General features: G+C 57.7%; 2 protein-coding genes across 2 annotated transcripts; both read right to left on the bottom strand.

Annotated features, from left to right (window-relative positions):
* Nucleotides 1-705: 705 nt before the first annotated feature.
* Nucleotides 706-7,568, bottom strand: DMWD (DM1 locus, WD repeat containing). Its single transcript, XM_049787252.1, has 5 exons — nucleotides 7,116-7,568; nucleotides 5,205-5,387; nucleotides 1,901-3,214; nucleotides 1,367-1,441; nucleotides 706-1,144 (listed from the first exon to the last, which is right to left on the bottom strand). The coding sequence occupies exons 1-5, from the start codon at nucleotides 7,566-7,568 to the stop codon at nucleotides 1,097-1,099; spliced, it is 2,073 nt and encodes a 690-aa protein (XP_049643209.1). The 3' UTR covers nucleotides 706-1,096.
* A 2,193-nt stretch (nucleotides 7,569-9,761) lies between these two features.
* RSPH6A (radial spoke head 6 homolog A) lies at nucleotides 9,762-19,289 on the bottom strand. The gene is made up of 6 exons (XM_049787529.1): nucleotides 18,709-19,289; nucleotides 15,358-15,595; nucleotides 13,775-14,545; nucleotides 12,748-12,892; nucleotides 11,954-12,071; nucleotides 9,762-10,034 (listed from the first exon to the last, which is right to left on the bottom strand). The coding sequence occupies exons 1-6, from the start codon at nucleotides 19,287-19,289 to the stop codon at nucleotides 9,797-9,799; spliced, it is 2,091 nt and encodes a 696-aa protein (XP_049643486.1). The 3' UTR covers nucleotides 9,762-9,796.
* Between the last annotated feature and the right edge of the window lie 148 nt (nucleotides 19,290-19,437).

The raw sequence follows: 19,437 nt of genomic DNA on the forward strand, positions 1-19,437 counted from the left end.
TGACTCAGCCTCAGGGCTGGCTTGGACTCTGGGAAGGTTTAAATTTAGTCCGGGCCCTCTGTTAAGGGGATGGTTTTTTGGCAGCAGTCTGGGAAGGGGTGACCCGCTAGCCAAAGCCTGGGGAGGCAGAGGAACCCCCAAAATAGCTCCTTGGCCCTGGGCAGCACAGCCACATTCCTGCCTGGGCTAGGATTAGAAACGAACCTTTGGGGCTGAGGGCAGGCCCCGGGCTTTGGGGGACAGTTCTGGAAACAGCCATAGGAGACCCCTCACAGGTGCTGGGGGGGGGGGAACACAAGGGTCAGAGTGACTGGTTTGGACCCTCCGCAGCTGCCATGATGGCTCTGCCCTTTGAAGATGGGGTGAAGGGGGTTCACTCCCTCCTCAGGGCTATGGCACCACTTCCAGGCACCTGCTCCTCCTGTCCTGGCCTTTCCTGGGGTTACAAGGCCAGGGAGAGGCCTGAACAATAGCACTGCAATCAACCTGGGTTCAATCCCCAGCACACGCTGAACACTGCACGGAGTGATCCCTGAGTTCAGAGTCCAGAGTAAGCCCTGAGCAACATCCCCCAAAAAATGGCCAGGTAGGGGTGCAGTGGGGGTCAGGGAGGGGCTATCGTTGGGGGACCCTGCCCAGATCCTAGGACAGGGCCAAAGTATACATCGCCCCCCAAAACAGCTCGGCGGAGGAACAGAGACTCGGTGAAAATGGGGAGCTTTAGTATAAATACAAGTCCTGGGGTGGGCCAAGGGCGGCCATAATTTAACACTCTTCAAATGCACAGACACGCACAGGGTGGGATGGGGCGGCCCTGCCCTGCCAGGCTAGAGGCACACAGCAGGGCGGGCAAGGGGCATGCGGGTTCAGGGACACTGATGCGAGGACGAGGGGGTCGGAGTACTTGGCAGTGGTGAGGGCCGCTCCCCCAGGTCTGGGCCAATCTTGGTGACCCTCTGCACCCCTAGATTTGTGCGAGGGGGCGGGAGGAGGGGTCCTTCCTTCATAGTTAGTCTTGTTAATAACAGTGATCCGTGAGGTCAGCAGGGAGGGTTATGGCTAGGAGGCGGGGGCCACCGGGACCCCAACATCAGCTTCACACTACTGTTCCGCTTGGGGAGTTGCCAGGCTGGGAGGAGATGCCCTGGGAAGAGGAGGGGACACGGGTTAGGCCGACACCCCCACTGTGGCTGACACCCCTCCGCACCTTCCAGGCAGTCCAGCTCGATCGGACACACTCCTGTCCCTGTCCCGGCAGCTGGCCCCCATCACCCCCGTCCTCCAGCTGAGACTAGGGGGGGCTGGGCAGGGAGAGGCAGGGTGAGGGGGGTCTGGGATTCTGGGGTGCAGCCTGAGCCGATCCTACCTCTCCCACTGACTCGCTGGCTGGCCGGGACCAGCTTCCTTCCCCTGTCTGGGCTTCCGGCTCCTCGTCTCGGAACTAGGGGGACAGAGGAGCCTTTCTCAGGGGCCTGCCACCTCTAATTCCCCCTTCTGAGATGATGACACTCCCATAGGGGCCCAGGCAAAGAAACCCCTGTGCTCCCCACAGCTCTGGCTTCTGCACCCAGGGCCCCTGCTGAGGTCTGGGGTTCCCCCACAAAACTTCCTGAACCCTCCAGCCCCCCATACATCAATCTTCCCTGTGCTAAGAAGTGACAGAGGGCCCCGAGGGAACCATCACCTGCCGGGTCCCCAGCCTCGGTCTCGTCTCTCGACCTTGCGGGGCTGTGCTGCAAACTGAACCCCCTAAACTCTCATGCCCAGGGTCGAAGGCAGGGTGAGGGCGAGTGCACGGGGTGGGCTGCCTGGACCCAGGGTTTGTCCTGTGAGTGGTCACTGGCCCGGATCAGGCATGACATGGAGAGCTGAGAGGGTCTGGGGGGTCCCCCGCACTCACCGCCTTGCCGGGGCGCGCCCAGGTGCAGATGAGGCCCTCCTGGCAGGCGGTGATGATACAGTCTTCCAGGAACAGCAGCACCGTCAGGCGCTCCTGCGCGATCTTCTTGCACACCAGCGGCTCGAGCAGCGGCACCTCGTGGATGCGGGGGCACAGCGCGGTGCCCAGCACCTTGGCGGGGTCCAGGCGGTTGCGCGGGGCCGGCCCACTGGGCTTGTCGCTGCTGCTGCCTCCACTGCCCCCGCCGCCCCGGCTGATGTTGCCCAGGCTGTGGTAGCGTTTGTGCTCCTTGTCGCTGCGGTCCCGGTCCCGGTCGCGGTCCCGGCGCTCCTGCAGCGTGAGGGTGGCGAAGCGGCCGATGCTGAAGGGTGTGCCCGGCTCGGTGGCGGTGCCCGGGGTGCCCGCCTTGCCGCTGCTGCCCGCCGGGTGCGGGAGGCTGTTGGAGCGGGACAGCGAGCGGGGCAGGGGCCCGGGGCCCGGCTCAGAGCCCCGTGCGGTGCCACCACTGTTGCTGGTGGCAGGTGGTGGCGGGGTGCCCGGGAGGGTGCGGGTGCGAGCCAGCGTCGGGTGCGGGTAGAGAACATCCTCCGTGAGGTCCCACAGGCAGAACTGCGTGTCCTGGCCGGCCGAGCCGAAGCGGTAAGTGACGGCGCCCGACTTGGGGAGCGGCGACAGCGGGGCCGAGCCGGGGCCCGAGGATGGCTGCTGCTGCTGCTGCTTCTGTGCCTCCTCCTCCTCCTCCTCTTCCTCCCCGCCGGGCCGCCCGGTCCCACCCGCAGAGGCTTCCTCGGCCCGTGTAGTGTAGGGGTCGAAGGCCACAGCGTTGACCCAAGACTTGTGGCCATGGCCACGGGCCACTACTCGGCCCTCGGCGAACGACCACACGGTGACCAGGTCATCCTCACCGCCCGTCACCACGTAGCGGCCGTCGGGGCTCCAGCACACGCACAGCAGCCCCCCGAAGTAGCTCTTCATGAGGCCCCGCAGCAGCATGGAGTCAAAGTGGAAGACGCGCAGGCAGCCGTCCTGGCTCACGCAGGCCAAGTGGCGGCCGTCAGGCGAGAAGGCGAACTCGTTGAGGGGCCCCTCGCCCACTGCCCACTTGGCCAGCGGGTTTCGGGGCGCCTTGCTCTTGGCCGCGTAGACGGCGAAACCCTCGCCCTGCTTGAGGAGGCTGTACTGGGGCGGCGCCGACGCGCACGGCTGCCCCACATCGTACAGGTATAGGTGGCCACTGGCGTGCGACGCCAGGAACAGGCTCTCGGACTCGGGCAGCCACTTCAGGTAGGTCACCTTGGTCTTGTCGATGAGCCGCTGCCGGGCCAAAACAAAGGGGAGGGGCCGGTGGAACAGCAGGCCTCGGAGCCCCGAGCACCAACACCCCACCCCAAACACAGGAGAGGGCGCCACCCCATCTGCGCCAGCAGGCAGAACCGGGACGCCCGGAACTTTCCAGAAGGCCCTCTGCATCTCTCCATGCCCAACCCCTCAGGCCTAAGGCATACAGACACACTCACTGTCGGGGGCCCTGGGGAGCCCCCATTGCCCAGGTGTTTCTCAGGCACTGAACCTTGAGCCAGGACCCCACCTGCGCCCTGAGACCCTCCCTGAGGTAAAGCTGTGCCTCATGTGCCAGAGAACTCAGGGTGACTCATTCACTGCCTCAGATGAACCCCCCAAATCAACATCATCTGCTGGTCTCTAGCTATTTCTGAAGCCCTGTTACCCCCTACTGTGCACCCCCAGAGCTAACTGGCCCTCAACTTTTCTGCGACTTGCTTGAGCTTCTCCGGCTCCTCCTGGACCTTCTTTCTTTGTCAGTGTTTCTATACTCTGGGTTGTACCCTGCAGTGCTCAGACACTCATGTGGTGCTGGGGACCAAATCCTGGCATCCTGCATGCCAAGCTGGCACTTCGCTCACGTGAATTCAGACCCCGAGTCCTATTGCAGCGACCTCCATCCCCCCAGAGTGAAGACTTCCGAGTGTGCAGCTCCAGGCCCCGCTGAAAGCAAGGTCCCTCCCCGCTTAAAATCAGGCCCCACCATGGGGCTATATTACCTCACATGCTGCCGACTGGATTCGATCCCCAACATCCCATATGACCCCCCAAACCTGCCAGGAGTAACCCCTGAAAGCCTCTGGGTGTGGTCCCCCCAAAAAAGAACCAGGTCCCCTCGCCTTAGAAAGAGGCCCCCTCGGGCCCGGAGAGATAGCACAGCCAAACGCCGATCCAGGACCAAAGGTGGTTGGTTCGAATCCCGGTGTCCCATATGGTCCCCCGTGCCTGCCAGGAGCTATTTCTGAGCAGACAGCCGGGAGTAACCCCTGAGCACCGCCGGTGTGGCCCAAACCCCCCCCCCCCCAGGGCCCATCCTACTCCAGGAAGAGATGGGTCCCTGCACTGGCGGCTCTGACCTGTCCTGCATCTCTCGGTCCCTCCTCCAGCTTGGAGTGACACTCACTGAGACAGGAAAGCCTCTGCCTATGGCAGCATTTCTCGAGTACCACATCTACCCAGGATTGCACCAGGGTGATAGCACAGCGGTAGGACATTTGCCTTGCATACAGATAACCCGAGACAGACCCAGGTTCAATCCTTGGTCTCCCAAATGGTCCCGAGCCTGCCAGGAACAATTTCTGACCACAGAGCCAAGAGTAACCCCTAAGCACTGCCGGGGTGATCCAAAAACAAACAAACAAACAAACAAAAAAATCCACCCAGGACAAAGTTAGCATAGTCAGCAGTGGAGGGGGTCAGTGCAGGGGCACCCCATCTGCAGAGAGGAAAGCTCAGGCCTGCAGAGAGCTCGAGCTTTGCATCTTCCAAAGCAACTGAATAAAAGAGGCAACAAGGACTTGGAACTTATGAATTTTTTTTGTGGGGGGAGGCAGGGGTCCACACCTAACAGTGATCTACTCCTTGGCTGGGTAGTCAAAGTGCATGAGGTGCCAAGGTTTGAACCTCGGCTCTGCCCCACGCCTGCACCAGCCCACTGAGCCAGCTCCCCACTGGCATGCAATGCCCAGAGCACCCAGAATTGGAAGAATTGGGGCTCTGGATGCAAACCAGTTCCTACCAGTGACTGGCCTCAGTTCCGTAATATGAAAACTGGGCATGTGGCCTCTTCAGACCACAGAACTTTCGGGAAGGTTCAGCCTGGGGCCTGAGCCGCAGGAGCCATATGAAGTCAGTAGCAGCCCCCTCCTCCCTGCTGTCAGGACAGCCCTTGTCACCCTCATCCTGCCCCTCAGGCCCCCCACCCCCCACTGTCACTGCTGCACCGCTTGGGGCCCCAACTCACCTCCTCATTGAACAGTTTGCTGGTGCCCTTCTTGATGAGATCCAGGTACTGCACCTGGCCAGCCGAGAAGCCCACCAGCAGGGAGATGGTCTCGGTGGCCGCCGTGAACTGGTTGAAGTCGTGGCAGGTGGGCTGGGTGCCCTTGTAGATGCGCTTGTCAATGGGCCTGTTGAGGTCGATGGACTTGAGGGCGGGAGAAGAGGAGAGAAAGGAAGTGGGTGTTGAGGTTGGGGGAACCCCCCCCCCAAAGGAAGCGGCCTTTCCTCCTGGACAGCGGGCAGAGAGGGTGCGACCACAGACAGGAAGAGGGATGCAAAACAGATAAAAGGTCCCAGAAAGAGACCTCTTGAGTCCATGGCACCCCAAAGATAAGTCCTCCCCAAAGTCTGCCACAAGAGCTAGGTTTGAAGTCTACACCCCTCCCTCACTGAGCATGCTTTTCTTGGTCTGGCTGGCCTTGGCTTTGCAGCATAGGCCCTGGGATTTTGGACCATCCTCTTTGAAAAGCACCCCAAAGCTCAGCATCATCCAGATGCCCTGGGCTCTGAGAAAGGTCCAGGGGGTCACCTTCAGTTTGAAATCCCTAGACCTCAGGATGCCCTTCACAGCTTACGGAGTGTGCCTAAATGAGTGGTACATTGGGGGGGGGTTGTTTGGGGATCACATTCGATTGTTCTCAGGGGTTACTCTTGGCTCTGTGCTCAGGAATCACTGCTCGGAGAACCCTATGAGATGGCAGGGATCGAACTTGGGTCAGCATGTGTGAATGCCTTTCCATTGTGCCATCACTCCGGCCCTTGGGTCCTACCTACATTTGAGATCTTTTCATTACCTCTGGGGCATTCAGGATCCCTGTCAACACTTGAAGGGCCCTGCCGAAACTCCAAGAACCCCGAGAGATGAGCCCCATCCATGCCTCTGGCTCTCCCCATCTCCGCTGCCCAGGGGAAGTTTTAAGAATCTCATTCACAAAAAAAAAAAAAAAAAAAAAAAGAATCTCATTCACATCCGAGACACCCCTCACCTCTCAATAAGTCCAAAAAAAACCCACCCAGCCTTTCTAGAACCATCCTGGCCTCTGTCCTCCCCCAGACTCTCCCCTCCCACATTCCCTGGATTCTCCTTCACCCCCATCACCTCATGATTTACCTGCAGGGCACCCCCACACATACACACACATCACCACCTAGAAGCCCCGAGATCCCTCTGGCAATCCAGGTTCTCCATCTCTCCCGCGAACCTCACCAAACCCCCAAGTGACTGAAGGGGACCACACCTGACCTCGGGGTCCATCCTGTGCACCTCCAGGGGAGAGCCTGCATCATCTCTTTTTGGTTTTTTTGTCTTTTGGATCACACCCGACTGCACTCAGGGGGTTCCTCCTGGCTGGCTCTACGCTCAGCAATCGCTCCTGGCAGGCTCATTTGGGGGGACATATGGGATGCCAGGATCCTACCCACCGTCAGTCCTTCAGCATGCAAGGCGAACGCCCTACCTCCATGCTATCTCTCCGGCCCCAAGGACCCTCTTTTTTATTTTTTCTGTTTGTTTTTGTTTTTTTGGATCATACTTGGCAGCGCTCAGGGGTTCCTCCTGGCTGGCTCTACGCTCAGAAATCGCCCCTGGCAGGCTCGGGGAGTTGTTGGGGAGGACCCTATGGGAGGCAGGAGTTGGAACCACCGTCCCTCCGCATGCATGATGCCTTCCTGCATCACCTCTTAAGTGTCCTGCTAAAAAGGATCACCCCTGGGGCCTGGAGGGAGGGAGGCCCCATTGCATCCTGGCATCCTGGAGGCCTGCCTGGTGCAGGGAGGCAGGGAGGGGGCCCTCCACGGGCCGAGGCCGCGCCTGTCACTGGCCGGATCGCCTCGGGGTCCCCCTCTCGGGGCTCGGCCCAGGCCCGCGGCTCACCCGCTGGCTCCCGCGGCGGCAGCAGCCGGGGTAGAAGTAGAGCTCGCGGCCCAGGTTGAAGCAGACGCGGTCGCCCCCCGCGCCCAGGCCGGCGGGCGTGGCGGGCGGCTCCCCGGGGCCCGCGCCATCGGGGTCCCCGAGGCGCACGAGGCTGAGGCGCACGGCGGGCAGCGCGGGGCCGGGCCCGGGGCCGGGGCCGGGGGGCGGCGGGGACGAGGCGGGGCCGGGGCCGGCGGCGGCGGCGGAGGCCGGCCCAGGCGGGGGCTGCTGCTGCGGCGGCTGCGGCGGCGCCGGGGCCTGGGCGGCGGCCGGGCCGGCCCTGCGAGCGGCAGCGCCGTCGCCGGGCAGCAGCTTGTAGAAGCCCTCGCGGGTGCGGAACTGCGACTTGATCTCCGCGCAGTCGCCCATGGCGGCGCCGGGGCCCGAGCCACCCTCCGCGCCGCCCGCCGCCATCTTGGGCGCCCCCGCCGCCGGGCCCCTGCCGGAAGCCGCCGCGCCGCGCCGGAAGAGGCGGGAGCTGTTGCCTAGGCGACGCCATTTCTATTGGCTGCCGGCTTGGCGGGTGGGTGGGACCAGCCGGGCTGTCGCTAGGGCAACGGCGCCGGCGCGGTGGGTGTGGTGCGCGGGGAAGGGAGGAAAAGGGAGGGGAGGAGAGCGGAGGGCGTGGCCTCCGCCGCCGAGGCCGGCGATTGGTCGAGTGATGGGGCGTGGCCCGTGTGGGAAAGGGGCGTGGCCTCTCGAACGCGCTCGGGCTTGGGACTGGAAGAAGGACCCCCGTAGCACGGAGGTAGGGCGTTTGCCTTGCGTGCAGAAGGTCGGTGGTTCGAATCCCGGCCTCCCATAGGGTCCCCCGAGCCTGCCAGGAATGATTTCTGAGCGCAGAGCCAGGAGGAACCGGGCGTGACCCCAAAATAAACAAACACACACACACAAATTGGGGGTCTCCTGGGGCAGAAAGAAACAGCTTGCCAAAGGGCTGGCAAAGACACATGGTTGGCCTGCAGAATCTCAGGTTCGTTTCCCCAGTGTTACTTGACTTTCTGACCTTCATACTGTCTTGCTGGCTTCAGCATTCTGGGTACTTTCCTCCACCCCCCAAAGAAAGGCTTCCTTCATATACTGGCCTTCCCCAGCCATCACAGACTGCCCAGAGCCTAGTGACTCCTTAGATTCCAGCATTCACTCCTGCCTGCCCTCTGGCTGTTGTTTCCGTGACGCCCCTGAGCATCTCCCACTCTTCCTTCAACACCTCCTCCCCACACTCAACCACCTTCCCCCACACGCCACAAGCCTCCAAATCCTCCTGATATTCAGACTCACTATACAATGCCAAAGACCTTGTCTGACCTCTACTCACCAACGCTAGCCCCAAATACACCACATTTCTCACCAGCTCTGGTTTGGGGAGTTAGTGTGTGGTGCTAAGTGTCCAAAAGGAGGAGGCTGAGGTAAGGAACCACCTGAAAGGACACAGGTGGGCCTTGAGCACTGCAGGGTCCCAAGAATGTTTGTACTTTTTTCAGGGAGTACAGGAAGTTTTGAGTTCATCCTGGCCTGGCGCTGAGCCATACTCCCAACACTATTGGGAGAAATTCCAGAACCCGGAGCCAAGAGGAGCCCCAAGCACACCAGGTGTGGCCCAAAAACCAAAATAGCCAAGAGAGCTCTCCAAGGTAGGAGCCCAGAGCAACGGCACAGTGAAGAGGGCATTTGCCTTGCAAGTAGCTGGCCTGGGTTTGATCCTTGGCATCTCAGAGGGATCCCTGAGCTCAGAGCCAGGAGTAAGCCCTGAACACTGTCAGGTTTTGCCAACAAGTAAGCCAGCAAACAGAATTCTCTCCAGGGACCTGAGAAACAGTCCAGAGGTAAAGCCCTTCCCTTGCATGTGGCTGAACCAGGTTCAGTCCCTGGCACCACCCAAGTCCCACCAGATGTGATCCCTGAGCACCCCCCAAAATAAAAAAAAATTCTGATTCTTTAAAGAGAAAGAAAGAGGAGCCAGAGAGATAGCACAAATGTAGGGCATTTGCCTTGCATGCAGCCCATTCAGGACTAAGGGTGATTCAAATCCTGGCACCCCTTATGGTCCCCCATGCCTGTCCAGAGATATTTCTGAGTGCACAGCCAGGAATAACACCTGAGCACTGCTGGGTGTGACCCAAAAACCAAAAATAAATAAAAAGGAAGAAAGCAGAGGACTTCAAAAGACCATGAATAGGGGCCATGGAGGCATGGCATGGAGGCAAGGCATTTGCCTTGCATGCAGAAGGATGGTGGTTCGAATCCCAGCATCCTATATGGTCCCCCGAGCCTGCCAGGGGTGATTTCTGAGCCTAGAGCCAGGAGTAATCCCTGAGTGCTGCCGGGTGTGAACCAAAAACCAAAAGAAAAAAAAGAAAAGACAATGAATAATAGGGCCAAGGGACCAGATAGATAGCTCAGAAGTAGGGTGTTTGCCTTGCAGTTAGCCAACCCGGGATGGACCCAGGTTTGAGCCCCAGCATCCCATATGATCCCCCAAGCCTGTCAGGAGCGATTTCTGAGCACAGAGCCAGGAGTAAACCCTGAGCACCTCTGGATGTGACCCCCTAAAATAAAAACACAAACAAGAAAATAAGAATAATGGGCCAAAATGCCCTAGGAACATTTGTTTATTAAAAGCTGCTGCTTCCTCTAGTGCCTCAGTCATCCTGTTCATCATCCTCTTCATCCTCCTCATCCTCCTCCTCTTCCTCCGCTGCGGCCAGGGCCTGCTCCTGTGCCGCCTTGAGCGCCTGCTCCTCCTCCACTGTGGGGTCACTCATCTCCAGGACGTCAGGGCCACTGGGGTACTCCTGCTGGATGGGCGGTGGCAGCAGGGGGTTGAAGTTGTCCGGACTGTACTTGTGGCCCCAGCCGATGTAAATGTTCTCGAACTTTCTGCAAGGTGGGGAGGGAGGAAATATAGTGAAATCTGCCTCATCATCTGCCCTGGCTGGGGTTTTTCCTGAAGGAGGGACCTGGATGAGACTGCCAAGTTAGCAAGGTAGAAAAGAAAGAAAGAAAAAGAAAGAGAAAGAAAAGAAGAAAGAAAGAAAGAAAGAAGAAAGAAAGAAGAAAGAAAAAGAAAGAAAGAAAGAAGAAAGAGAAAGAAAGAAAGAAAGAAAGAAAGAAAAAGAAAGAAAGAAAGAAGAAGAAAGAAAGAAAGAAGAAAGAAGAAAGAGAAGAGAAGAAAGAAAGAATGAAAAAGAAAGAAAATGAAAGGAAAGAAGAAAGAGAAAGAAAGAAAGAAAGAAGGGAAGAAAGAAAGAAAGAAAGAAAGAAAGAAAGAGAAAGAAAAAAGAAAAGGAAGAAGAAAGAAAGAAAGAAAAGGAAAGAAAAAAAAAGAAAAGGAAGGAAGAAGAAAGAAAGAGAAGAAAGAAGAGAAAGAAAAAAGAAAGAAAGAAAGAAAGAAAAAGAAAGAAAGAAAGAAAGAAAGAAAGAAAGAAAGAAAGAAAAGAAAGGAAAGAAAGAAGAAAGAAAGAAGAAGAGAAAAGAAGAGAGAGAGAAAGAAAGAAAGAAAGAAAGAAGAAAGAAAGAAAGAAAGAAAGAAAGAAAGAAAGAAAGAAAGAAAGAAAGAAAGAAAGAAAAAGAAAAAAGAAAGAAAAAAGAAGGAAGAAAGAGGAAGAAAAGAAAGAAAGAAAGAAAGAAAAGAAAGAAAGAAAGAAAGAAAGAAAGAAAGAAAGAAAGAAAGAAAGAAAGAAAGAAAGAAAGAAAGAAGGAAGGAAGGAAGAAGGAAGAAAGGAAAGAGAAAGAAAGAGAAGGAAGGAAAGAGAAAGAAAAAAGAAAGATAAAGAAAGGAAGGAAGGAAGAGAAAGAAACAGAGAAAGAAAGAAAAGATTGGGGCCGACGAGGTGGCGCTAGAGGTAAGGTGTCTGCCTGGCTAGCGTTAGACAAGGAAAGATCGCGACCGCGGTTCGAGCCCCCAGCGTCCCATATGGTCCCCCCAAGCCGGGGGCAATTTCTGAGCGGTTAGCCAGGAGTAACCCCTGAGCATCAAATGGTGTTGCCCTAAAAACAAAAAAAAAAAAATAGAAAAAAAAGAAAAAGAAAGAAAACATCTGCCAAAGAAAGGAAGAATGAGATTTGAGATTTGCCAAGCCGGTGGTTAGGTGGTTTAGTACAGCTGGAAAAGGAAAAGCAACCAAAACAAAATGCTGTCATCTTGTGGATGTAGCTGGTAACTGCGGCCACTCGCGCTGAGTGCCCTCTAGTGGCTGAGCAAAAACGCTGTCAGGTCGGAAGCTTGGGACCTTTATCTTTTTTCTGGGGGAGGGTTTGGGTCACACCGGGGCGGTGCTCAGAGGTCACTCCTGGCTCTGCGCTTAGGGGTCCCTCCTGGAGGGCTCAAGGGACACTCTGGGGTTTAAGGATAGAACCCGGGTCGGCTCTGTGCAAGGCAAGTGGCCTCCCACTGTTCTATCTCTCGGACCCCAACTCACATTCAATATTTTGTGAGTCACTGGTGGGGAAGATTCTGTGGTACCCCAGAAGCCAAAGATCCTTCCAACTGGAGGACCTGTCCTGAGGGCCCCAGAGAAGTTAGCAGCGTCCCACCCCTCCCTGAAACAAGACTTGGCCCTCCAGAGGAGTCTGAGTCTGAGTTTCATGGCATGGAGTTCCATGGGCTCAGGTTAAGAGCTGGGCCAGGATGCTGTGTGACCTCCAGGTCAGTTCCTTCACTTCTCTGATCCACCACTCACATCCATTACCCTTCAGCTGGGCCTTGCCCATCTCTGTCCTGGCTATCTAGTTTCTCCCACCCGGTGGGACCAACACCCAGGGGATCCCCCTGCTAGGAAGGTCCCAAAATGACTTACTTGCCAATGGCGTAGGCGTAGGCTCCGGGCCAAAGGTTGGAGCGGACGACCGCCAAGGCGTACTGGGGACAGAGGTTACAAGATAGGCGGGCGGTCCAGGGAGTCATGTGCATGATTTCTGCAGGAAAATTGGGGAGACAGGGCAGTTAGAGGCCCAACCCGTTAGAGAGGGGGAGGAAGAGAAGGAAGCTGGGTAGGAAGAGAACTGAGGAAACAGCCTGGACTTGGGACCTTATGGCTGACATCATCCCGTGAATGTGGCCCCAGAGAATCGCCTCAGGTGACCTGGGGGGGCCAGTCCTGTCCCCCCTCACAGTGTGGTGCTTAGCCCTGGATCCTCCAACTTCTCCCTCCATGTTGGCATCAGCCTGGACCAAGGGTGGAGATGGGATGCATGGAAATGGGTTCCCTTCCAAGCTGACCACTCCCTGACCACTCTCTGCCCCCAACTCCGGCAGTCCAGAGCCCCAACTTCTGGAAAGGTCCTTGTCTGCCCTTCTCCAGACCTGCTGCGCAGTGTGTGAGGTGTGTGGGGTCTGGCATGCTCCTGATGAGAACTGACCTAGCAGGGCCAACCTCGGGCCTCCAGCATACAGAGAACCCTTGGGGACACAGTCACAATCCTCCTGCTCAAGTGCTCCCCCTCCCCAACTCTGGACACAGCTTGGCATGCAGGAGCCTTTCCAAGGCCCCTTGGGCACCCATGAGATGAACCAGGCTCTGGGGGTATCCCGCAGCCCAGCTACACCCTACCCCCGGCTCCCCACGCTGGACTAGCAGGATGGGGGTGTTACCGGCGTCCTCCGAGAGCGGGGTCAGCAGCGGGGGCCCCACCTCCTGCTCGACCTCCTCCAGGGCTTCGTCGGCCTTCTCTTCTTCCTCCCCGAGCTCCTCCTCCTCCTCTGACTTCTGCAGGGGGTTCACCCACATGCAGCGGCCCTAGAGTCGGGGTCAGGAAGCAACTCTGAGGGGCAAAATTTTCTGGGCTTCCTCACCCATGGGGACCCCAGGAGAAGAAGCCAAGGGCCAGGAAGGATTTGGAACTAGCCAGTTCTCAGGGACCCACAGCTGCCCCCTGCTGGCTGAGGGCTCTCTGGGGTCACCCTTCATTCCTTAATCTCTCTTTGGGCAGCTCCTTCTTTTGATTTTACTCTGGGGAAAGTGCTCTGGCAGTGCTCAGAGATGACTCCCAGAGCAGTGCTCAGGGAACCATGCTTTGTCAAAGACTGAACTCTGGACCTCCTGTCTGCCATGCCTGCACTCAGCCCACGTAGCTCTCCCCAATTTTCTGACCTGCAGCGGATGTGCAGTTGCTATTAATAGGTTGCATGTTAATTATTTAGTTTTGGGGGCCACACCTGGCAGTGCTCAGGGCTTACTCCTGGCTCTGTGCTCAGAAATGACTCCTGGCAGTGCTGGGTGAACCCCCAGGGGGATGCTGAGACTGGCATCCAAGAATTTGGATAACAGTTGCCTGTACTCTTGGGCCCGGAGAGATAGCATAGCAGCGTTTGCCTTGCAAGCAGCCGGTCCAGGACCAAAGGTGGTTGGTTCGAATCCCGGTGTCCCATATGGTCCCCCGTGCCTGCCAGGAGCTATTTCTGAGCAGACAGCCAGGAGTAACCCCTGAGCACCGCCGGGTGTGACCCAAAAACTAAACAAAACAAAACAAAACAGTTGCCTGTACTCAAGGCTTACTCCTAGCTCTAGTAGCGGGTGGGATTTAGGGTACAGCTAATTTGAGTTCAATTCCAGGCTGGCTGGCTGGCTCTGCTTCCTCCCCACAGGCCAGCCAGGTCAGGGGGTGCCCGCCTGCCTCACCTGGGGCAGGATGTGCTGCGCATGATGCACCCAGTTGGCCATGGAGTCCACCATCTCGAGCACGGGAATGCCCTCGAAGTCGGGGTTCTCCTCGAAGGAATCTCGGCCCCCGCCACCCTCCTCCTCCTCATCGCCCTCCTCCTCTCCGAACTGGTAGAAGCCCAGCGGACTGATGTGCGTAGCAGCCGAGATGCGGGCGATCTGTGCCCGCAAATAGTTGGCCTCGGTGCCCGGGAAGGGCGGGTAGCTGACCACAGGCGCGTCCAGATAGCCGGTGAAGAATTTCTTGATCTTGCGGGCCTGGACGATGTGCACAGGGGACACAGGTGGCAGTCGCGTCCAGGGCTGGCCCGGCTCGTTGCACACGAAGTAAAGATACTTGTTGGCCCCACTGCGGTTCTCCTCGCGGGGGACCACGGGGGGCGGCTTCCAGGCCGACTTGGGCAGGGTGTCGGCGGCCTTGTCCTCATCGTCCTCGGCCTCCTCGTCATCGTGGCCCTCGGGGGGCTCGGCCTGGTCGACTGTTGCCGTCTCCTCCAGCTCCTCCTCCAGCTCGTCGTCCTCCCCCTCGCGGAACTCCACCTCGGCCACCAGGTAGTTTCTTCGGGTGCCCAAGATCTTGCCCCAGAAGCGACAAGTATGCACGGGCTGCTGCTCCACCAGCTGCTTCAGTGCCAGGAAGATGCGAAAGTTCTCATCGGAGCTCAGGCCCACACCGGCCTGCTCGAAGTAGAAGGCCGTCTCCATCACGTTGGGCACCGCTGTGTCCCCCTGCACAGGACGCAGGGTTGCAGGGGAGGGACACACACACACACCACACACACACACACACACACAGAGCCTGGGGTGCCCAGGGCTCACTTTCCGGGTGGGGCCCAGGGAGCCCACTGAGATGGCCCCAGATGGTAGGTGGAACCGGGATAGGTTCACCAGGGCAAGGTAAGCACCCGTCAACTTTGCTATCGCTCCCGGGCCCATCTTTTCTCTTTCTTTCATTGTGAGCAAGGTTTAGGTCGCACCCTGACCCCTGGCCAGGTCAGGGGGAATGTATGCAATGCCAGGAATCGAACCCTGGGTGGACAGCATGCAAGGAAAAGGCATTTTTCTCTGCTCAGTTGAGAGCTGAGGTCTGTCTCCGTCCTTCCTTGCCTCCCTTCTTTTCTTCCCTCCCTTCCTTCTCTCCTTCCATCCCTTCCTTTCCATCCATCCCTCTTGCCTCTCTCCTTCCTCCTTTCTTCCCTTTTTATTTCTCTCCCTCCCTCTCTCCCTCCCAGTGACTCCAGCAAGTCTAGTTCCTGTCCCTATTTTCCTCCTTTATAATTTTTTGTCTCACACCCAGGACTGCTCAGTCACCCTGGCTCTGTACTCAAGAATGACTCCAAATGGACTCAGGGGACCCAATGGGATGGCAGGGATGGAACCCAGGTCTGTGGTATGTCAGGCCATCCCCCTCCTCTCTGTGCTATGGCTGTGGCCCCAGGCACAGATTGCTCCTGGGGGGGGGCGATCGATGTCCAGGGGGGCTAGTCTGGAAATCACACACCAGTCCCTCAGCAGGGGGGCTCCTGGGTCTCTGCACTCACCACCTCCTCCTCCATCTCCTGCTCCCCCTCGCCCAGGCCGCTGCCCCGCAGGAACAGGGCCTTCTGCTTCTCGGCCAGCTCATAGGTGGCCAGCGTCTCGGGCTCGTCCCGCAGAGTGTCCAGCTTGGGGTGAAACCACTCGGTGCGGGTGGTGCGGTTCAGCCACTCCAGGATGGACAGCGGGTCCTGCGGCCGCTCGTTCAGGATCTTGGTCATGACGTTCACCAGGTGTTCGTAGCTGCCTCCGGCCAGGGGGAGGGTGGGGGGACAGTGGGTGCTCTATTTAGCACACGGATCTCCCTGCTGGGAGTGGGGTGCTAAACTGGCACTGGGGGACATAGAAGACACAAAGGGCCCCCTTGCCTTGGAGGAAGCAAGTTTTTTGGGTGTGGGAGACCAGTCAAGTGTGCAGAGGGGAAGGTCATTTCTTTTATCTCTCTCTCTCTCTTTTTTTTTTTGGCCAAGTCCAGCGGTGGCTCAGGAGGGTTCTGGGACCACATGGGATGTCGAGGATTGAACCTGGGTTGGCCATGTGCAAAGGCAAACGCCCTACCTGTTGTGCTGCCACTCCAGCCTCAGAGACTGTCTATTTGTTTTTGGGTTTTGGGGAGGGTCACTTCTGGTGGCGCTCAGAGGTTACTCCTGGCTCTGCACTCAGAAATCATTTCTGGCAGGCTTGGGGGAACTATATGGGATGCTGGGAATTGAACTAGGGTCTATCCTTAATTGGCCGCTTGCAAAGCAAAACTCCCTACCGCTGTGCTATCGCTCTGGCCCCTTTTGTGGATTTTTTTTTTTTCTTTTGAGGGTGTGGGGTTTGGGCCACATTCAGCAGTACTCAGGGCTGGGAATTATTCCTGGCAGTACTCGGTAGCCATATGTGAAACTCAGGTCAGCTAGAAGCAAGGCAAGAACATTATCCAATATATTCTCTCTAGCCCTCCTTTTTTTTTTTTTTTTTTTTTTTTGTGGTTTTTGGGTCATACCCGGCAGTGCTCAGGGATTGTTCCTGGCAGGCACGGGGGACCACATGGGACGCCGGGATTCGAACCGATGACCTCATGCATGAAAGGCAAACGCCTTACCTCCATGCTATCTCTCCGGCCCAGCCCTCCTATTTTTTGTTTTCTGGCCACACCTGGTGGTGGTCCAGTTACTCCTGACTCTGCTCAGAAACTGCTCTTGGCAATATCGTGCCGGACCCTCCCTTTTTTTAATTTTTTTTTTTTGCCTGTGGCATTGGGAACATACTGGAAGGCTCAAGAATGACCCCTGAGGTGCTGGAGCATATAAAAATATTGAGGGGTGTTAGGGGGTCCCACCCACTGGTGCTCAGTGCTTAGTCCCAGCTATGTATTCAAGAGTTCTCTCACGACGGACAGTATGTGGTGCTGAGGGTGAAATCTAGGTTTGTTGCATGCGAGACAAGCACCTTATGCATTGTAGTCTTTGGTCCCCCTTTGAATATTTTATTTGGGGACAAGCCCAGCAGTTTGGGAGCTACTCCCAGCTCCTGGGACCATGGAGTCATAGGGATTGAACAAACCCAGACCCGTTGCTGTCCTATCTCTGGCTTCTTTTTTTTGGGGGGGGGTTGGGGGCTCACACCTGGCAGTGCTCAGGGTTTGCTCTTGGCTCTACACTCAGAAATCGCTCCTGGCAGGCTCAGGGACCTAGCATGGCACTTTTTTTGTTTTTGGGTCACACCCAGCAGCGCTCAGGGGTTCCTCCTGGTTCTACTACGCTCAGAAATAGCTCCTGGCAGGCTCAGGGAACCATATGGAATTCGAACCACCATCCTTCTGCATGCAAGGCAAACGTCCTATAGCCATCTCTCGGGCCCCGTATCTCTGGCTCTTAAAGTGTGTAATTTTGTTCAGTCAAAAGACAATGTGTTTAGGGTGCAGCTGCAGGTATGTCTGACATTTGGAGTGTGGCTGAGAATAAGCAGAGGGCTCGTGAGAGGTGCAGTGGTGATGTGCTGGAAACTCAAAAGCAGTGTGGAATACTCTGGCCGCAGAGGATCAGACACCAGTTGGGAAGGTCCTGATGCTCTCTGGTTATGAGGTGACAGTGGAGCCCTGAGGTCTGGGAATTGTCTAGGGACGCCCAGAGTTTGATTCTGACTCATATTACTTTTTTTTTTTTTTTTGGTTGGTTGTTTTGTTTTGGGTCACACCCACAGCACTCAGGGGTTACTACTCCTGGCTCTGTGCTCAGTAGTTGCTCCTGGCAGGCTTAAGGATCATTATCGAATGCTGAGAATCAAATCCAGGCCTGTCCTGGTTCGGCTGCGTGCAAGGGAAGACACCCTACCGCTGAGCTCCAGCCCCCAGCCACTCCTATTACTAAGGACTGAAGTAGGAGCTCATGGGAAGACGGGGGAGTTGGTGAATGTGGTGTCAGATGAGGCCCAGAAGGCTGTCGGAAAGGGCTAGGAGTGCAGGTGGCTTGTTTGACCCACTTCCTGAGGCTCCCAGCACCAAGACCTCAAAACACCATGGCGGAGTAGTCCCAAATCATGGCCGGGCATGCCCCCCAAACAAAAGGCTGTTGTGGAGAGTAGGAACCTTCTTCCCAAGGGTTCTGGGAGGCCCTGCAGGCTCTGAACGGGGTGACTTTATGCAGGACCAATTATTTGGGGACAGGATAGACAGCTCCACAGACAGGGCGCCCTGTCTGGCATCACAGGACCCTGGGTCCGATCTCTAGCGTCTTGCTGAGTACAGCTCTGCTCACTCCCAGCTCCCAGCCCTGGGGGGGGGGGGGGAAGTGGTCCGTGAAAAGCAAGGCCTGTTCCCCGTTTCACCTCATCTCCGGCTAGCCCTTTCCTGCCCAAACTTCCAGTTCCTTAGGGACCAATCTTGGAGTGCTTGGGGAACCATATGGGATGCTGGGGATTGAAGCTGGGTGGGATATGGGCAAAGGTCCTCCCCACTGTACTAATGCTCCAGCCTCTGTACCCCACTTATTTCTGGAGGTCACATTCAGTGGCATTCAAGGGTTACTCCTGGCAGGCTCGGGGGGCCATATGGGATAACGGGGATCAAACCCAGGCCTGTCTGGTGCAAGGCAAACACCCTACCGCTGTGCTGTCGCTCTGGCCCTCACCCCATTTATTTTGTATTTACATTGTGTGTGTGTATGTTGGGGTGATGGTGGAGGTGACTTGGGGCTATGCTTGGCAATAGCCGAGAGCTACTCCCGTCCTGTGCTGCAGTGATACTGGCAAGAAGCCCAGGTGACTGTCAGGTGCGGATGGAGGGGCCCTACTGTTGCTGTTAACCAGTGGGTCACCCTACGGCCCCCCTGCGGGAGCGAGCCCCAACCCAGCCGGCCCCTCTCACACACAGGCTGATGTCGCCATTGACGCTGGTCTGCAGCAGGTAGGCCTTGGCGTTCTGGACGGCCAGCTCCCGGGGCTCGGGCTCGGGCACCTCGGCGCCGTAGGGCATGAAGCCCAGCTCGGAGGCGGAGAAGCCGAGGGCCGGGTCGTCCCGCAGGTAGGGCCCGTGCGGGGTGTCCTGGCTGTACTGCACGTCGTCGTGCTGGTACAGGCTGGTGAGCTCGCTGAGGAGCTGCGAGGTGGGCGGCTGGTAGGCGGCCTCCAGCTGCTGGAACATCTGGCTGTCCCGCTGCAGCTGCTGCAGCACGTAGCCCTCGTCGTCCCCCTCCTCCTCCTCCGCCAGCTCGTCCCCGAAGGGCGGCATGGCCTGGGGGTAGTAGAGCGTGTTGAAGGTCGGGTACTCGGGCAGCTCCCCCAGGTCGGGGAAGAAGCCCGCCTCGGGGCCCCAGGGCTGCTGCGGGACGGCCGGGGCCCCCTCGGGCGGCTGCGGCTCCTCAGCGGGCAGACTCGGGCGCTGCTCCCGGGCCTGGGAGACCCGGCGGCCCGACAAGTCGTGGGACTCGGGGTCCGACGGGGGCTCGGCCATGGCTCGGGAGGGACCTGGGCCCTGGGGGCCTCACAGCCTGGACGGGGCAAAGCGGGATGCCCGCCCGGGAACCAGGCGCGGTTTCTAAGGGCGAGGGGGCGGGCCGTTGCTAGGGGCGGGGCGCGGGCGAGAAGAAAAGGCTGGTGCG

The sequence above is a fragment of the Suncus etruscus genome, chromosome 14 (assembly GCF_024139225.1).
Source record: "Suncus etruscus isolate mSunEtr1 chromosome 14, mSunEtr1.pri.cur, whole genome shotgun sequence".
In the NCBI taxonomy this organism is placed as follows: Eukaryota; Metazoa; Chordata; class Mammalia; order Eulipotyphla; family Soricidae; genus Suncus; species Suncus etruscus.